The sequence below is a fragment of the Anneissia japonica genome, unplaced genomic scaffold (assembly GCF_011630105.1).
Source record: "Anneissia japonica isolate Jap-2015-1 unplaced genomic scaffold, ASM1163010v1 scaffold288277_len221691_cov202, whole genome shotgun sequence".
NCBI lineage: Eukaryota > Metazoa > Echinodermata > Crinoidea > Comatulida > Comatulidae > Anneissia > Anneissia japonica.
The window spans coordinates 160746-165833 of NW_022752073.1; the positions used below are offsets into that span (position 1 = coordinate 160746).

At 34.2% G+C, this 5088-nt stretch overlaps 1 protein-coding gene across 1 annotated transcript; it reads left to right on the forward strand.

The window, feature by feature from the left end:
* Window positions 1-142: 142 nt before the first annotated feature.
* Window positions 143-4870, forward strand: LOC117122110. The gene is made up of 5 exons (XM_033267586.1): window positions 143-373; window positions 2106-2288; window positions 2647-2823; window positions 3500-3699; window positions 4218-4870. Exons 1-5 carry the CDS (start codon window positions 272-274, stop codon window positions 4525-4527), a joined length of 972 nt encoding a protein of 323 aa, XP_033123477.1. The 5' UTR covers window positions 143-271; the 3' UTR covers window positions 4528-4870.
* The last annotated feature ends 218 nt before the right edge of the window (window positions 4871-5088 follow it).

Here is a 5088-nt window from a genome sequence, read left to right on the forward strand (position 1 = left end):
CCCCCCCTGGATACGTCCCTGCTATTAGGCCCCTGGGTTAGGACCGGTCCAGCTCTGGATGTACGTGCGAAGTAATTGAAAGCGTATTGCCGATGGGGGCGTTGTTTATTTGTAGGTTGTTATGGAGATTACAAACACAATCGCACTGGTACATGAAAACAACTCGATCGATTCATATTATCTGTCCACTGCCCACGTACTATTTCAACGAGACAGGAGGTCTGAACCATATTATTTAGTTTTTTAAAGGGCAATTTCAACAGTTTCAGTCATGACAAATACAAGTGACCGACGATTTGATTTACATCAAACCAGTTCAGGGAAAGGACTGGACTACAGACCTGGATACTACTTTCCAGCATCCGATTTCAAGGTTCGTATCTTCTTATTACAGGAGGTTGCATGTGTCTTGCCCAGTTCTCTAATCTCTCTAGCCTGGACTAGGCGGAGGCCTAGGCCTAGCCTTGGACTCTAGTAGGTTGGCTTGGGTGAGCCTTGACTAGGCCTAGGCATAGAAGAAGGGACATATTCATATCATGTTAAGATTTGTGTTCAATATCCAACAAGTGCACTGCTAAGTCTCCCTAACGCTAACTAACCCTAATGATGCTATCATTCTTAGCTTTATTATTGATTCATATAATAAGCCATCTAGGCCTAGGCTAGACCTAGAAGGGGACTAGTCAATAAGTCATTATTTATTATAATCATTGATGTACTACTACCTACTAACAATATTACTATTTATTAGTATTATTAATTAATATTGATATAACCCTGGTTCCTAATTAATTTGTTTGTGTGGCCAAATTATTTTTAGATTTGATGATCTGATAGGCCAAAGAGAATATCAGCCGAGTTGAAAGCAATCGTTATACATCTGGGTGAAACTCTTTCCGTTTAGATAGGTCTATCTGCAATTTGAAATTATAGGGGCCTACTTTTAAATTATACTAGGCCTACACCAGCAGTCATGACTAAATTGGGTGGTGGGAAATTTCTGTGTGGACCAGTCAATGTCATCAGTTTAACAGTCTTCAGTCAAAATATAAAAGTTTTCTGCAACTGGATTCGGGGAGATGCTTATATGACTTGAAAAAATGAAACACAAAGATCAGAACAAAACACAGAGAAACTTGATGGTATATAGAGTCTTGTATGACTTGATTTATTTGCAGGACAATCAAAATGTATATCATGTAAAATAAGTAGGCTTACGAATATTATTGACAATATAACCCATTACCATAGACCTATTGCATAATAACCTAAATTTAGTTATGTTTACCTCTATGATGATTTAACAATGGGCTTCTAAGTTTTACCAATGGGCATAAATCAGACATCAGGGCATATAATCCTTAAAATTTTAACATGTCTATGATAAAATTTTTACCTCCTCTGTGCTTCTATGTTAAATATATCAGTGCTTTAAATAATAATACCAATCTTGGGTGTTTTTTTTTTACAGTTCTGTTTACAGAGTTAAATTTTAGATCTGAGTGGGATAACCCCTAAATCATAACATATATGGCTTGTTTGAAGCACAAAGTGAAGAATAGGACCATGGAAAGTACCCAGTGATCGATTTGAAAATGCGTTCATCAAAATTTTATTATGTTTTAAATATTTTTTTTTTCATTATTTTTTTTTTCTTCATAGGCCAAATAAATTGCCTCGTGGACCAATTTGGCCTGCAGGCCACGTATTAAGAACCAGGGTACTTATCTAGGTGGAAAATGTGCCTTCACCCTGTATTTGCGTACTTTTATTTATTAATTAATAATACTAATAAATAGTAATATTGTTAGTAGGTAGTAGTACATCAATGATTATAATAAATAATGCACCTCGTTTTTCCTTTTCACAAAGAAAACCACCTAGAAAATACTGCAGATATTTCAACATCATAACATTTATGTTTCATATATCTTTATTAACCAAGAAACATTTTCTCTTTAGATTACTATCTCCTACTTCATTCAAATAACAGTTCAGACTTTTCATCATTTTTAAAAATGTGATTGAATTGTTAATATTTTAATAGTTAAAGAAAAAATATTAATTACAATAAAATAAATGGCCTTTCTTCTCCATCTGTTTAGACGACAATATACAACCCATTACCGCCCGAGTTAGCCAAGCAAGATGAAATAATTAAACCATACACAACGACAACAGGAGAAACGCATGACTTTAAACATCATGGTGGTATCTATGGTAACACTCAACAGCAGAAGGCTCCAGGTCATTGGAATATTCATTACAATAAAGATCTTAGAGAAAAGGTTGGTATTAAGCCGAGTATCAAATTTTATTTCACAAAAACATATGACATGCCTAAATATGGTCATGATGATATAACATTATGACCATATATAAGTCCATTATGACTATATATGGGCATACAACTCTTTTTTGTCAATGAAAATATGATAATTGCTGATGAATTCAGAATGTTTATATTTTCAACAAGCATTATAAATTTAAATATGGACTTGGATTGGTTATTAAATTCACTGTTAAATTCACCAAGGTGTCTGCAAACACGCTCATTTACTTTAATTATGCAATATCCTGGCCACACTGCAATGATATTTACCTTTAATTACATTGTTTAATTAATATGCAATTCTTTGGTAACAGATGAGAGCAAGAGGCTGGAGGAAACCATTGACAATGGGCAACCAGGAAAGTGAGATGCAAGGCGAGTACAAAGGCAACCATATGCAGCCCGGAGTTGACTTCAACACATACTTGAACCAAAACCCCCAACCAACCACACTTCAGCAGCACCATTCCGTGATGCCAGCTCCTCTTGCTGTAAGTATTTGTGTTTCATTCATTTAGGTATCTTGCATTCAACTGACTCTTCAAAATTCAAGCATATAATTTGTGCTTTTTTGTTTAACACGTTGACTACCAGACCTTTTTTTTAAGGTTCCTTCCCATGTACCAAAACAAGTTTACATGTACAAACATACTTTTTTAAAATTTTATCTAGTCATATGATCATCAAAATCTAAGAAATTGGTGGAAAAATATTAGGGGACGTGTAAACTCATAACACAACAAACATACATACGTCATTTGTACATTATTGTCTAGGTGTATCTTCCTCAAACTATAAGCTGTTGAGTCTGTAGTTCTACAATGTATAACAAAGAAGTAATAAACTCTAGAATGTTACCCCGATTTTGACGAGTATGCTCGTCCCTGGCGCCCTTAGCAACACCCTGTGGGACAAGTATACTCGCCGCTGGCAGCCAACGTGTTTAATTCCCAGTGCACCAAATGGCAACTACATGAGTGATACAAAATCAGTTAATCAGTCAACCAATCAGTCAGTCATTCTTTATTCCACATCTTTTTTCCCCCATTACAAATGATACAAATGTTACAATAGAAATGATGCTTCTTCAGCCCTGCATCACTGAGAGGAATTCCTATTTGAGTCCATAATTAATCTTTCTATTGATATTTTTTACTACCGCTTTAGGACAAAACACCAAAGTACAAACCATCTCTTGTGAGAGATGATGGCGCATTACAACTACTTGATCCGTACGTGACAACGACGCATAAAGACTTTAAGCGGTTCAGTCGACACGACCTGGATGATTACCCAAAGAAAGACGCAGCTACATACTGGAGATGTGAAGATTACCCACAAGCCTGGGGCCATGGCACTAAACAAAAGTAAGTTTACTCAGACTCTACTTGAATTTTATTGAGTTTTTGGAAATATCCTGGCAACTTCTATTAAGATGCTGTTGTATTACATAATTTTATATAAGCACATGTTATTAACATTGGTATGGAGTTATACCTCCACTGGTGATAATTTTTATAAATTGACCATATTAATTATTTACTTATTCAATAAAATACTCGTCAAACAGCAAGAAACCCGCCTACCAATTGTACCGTTGCATAAACTAAAGATAATAGTAGTCTATAGTAAATGTATACATAATTTTACACTTGTAAAAAGAGTTTTTTTTTGGGGGGGGGGTGGGTGGAGGGGGAAGAAGCATTATGCAAACTTAGTTTGTATTTAATTATTTAAACCTTTAATATAATATATACATCTCTTGCAACTGAAAATCAGAGCTTTAAAAATAAGATAGTAAGATATGAAATACATATTGTTAGCTTGTTCATTGTTTGTATTATATAGTTGTTTGTAATATTTTTTACTTTTTTTCCCCTTCCAGTTTACTTCCCAAAGATTCAGTCCCCAGATCAAGACCCCCGATGCAAGATAAACTGATCTTCAAAACAGAGATTAAGGAACCAGTTCGATGGCCTGAAAAATTCAAACGAGTACCCAACAGTGGAATGCAAACTCTTGCTCAAGCTTCATATCAAACACCCTCTGATCCCAAGATGAGGGAGCTGTTTTCTTGCCCCGTAGACACGCCTTGGGTTATCCCCACGGCAGGACCGGAACAGACTTTCTCAGTACCGCAAACGTATAGCACCGAATATCAAACATATGCAAGTGGCAAGCCAGTATCTGTGTGATGACACAAAAAGCAAACAAAAGAAATATTTTAATTTAATACGAAATAATGATCAAATATTAATCAAATATGTATTAACCAATTTTATTGTAATATTTAAACAAATATCTGATCATTTTTCAGTAGCTTCACAGAGGAAGAATAAATATTAAAATGAAATCATGCAAAGAAAAAATATTTCCTCTGCTTTTTTTGTAATATAAATATGTAAATAGCTTATGTTTTAATGGATTTTACTTAGCAGATGATGTATATAATATGCAAGTGGCAATTATGATGACACTAAGTGTAACTTATTGTGCTTAAATAGAAAACAATTAAAAAAAGTTTTGGATATAAAATAATTTGTCTCAATTCTATTATTTTTAATTGTTTCATTAAATGATTTATTATTTGTGATAGTATATTTATTCAATATGAAAACTAATTTTATATTTATATATAGGTATAGTTTTTCAGTGAAAGCTCCTTATTCTATTTATTTATTTATTTCGGCGAGCGTCATACTGTTAAGAGTAAACGGTATGAAACTCTCTGAGATAGCGAGAGATTGTGGGTTCTA

Coding starts and splice junctions, on each gene's coding strand:
- LOC117122110 (XM_033267586.1), top strand. CDS start 272: ATGACAAATACAAGTGACCGACGATTTGATTTACATCAAACCAGTTCA. Junction 374..2,105: donor TTCCAGCATCCGATTTCAAG/GTTCGTATCTTC, acceptor CCATCTGTTTAG/ACGACAATATACAACCCATT. Junction 2,824..3,499: donor TGATGCCAGCTCCTCTTGCT/GTAAGTATTTGT, acceptor CTACCGCTTTAG/GACAAAACACCAAAGTACAA.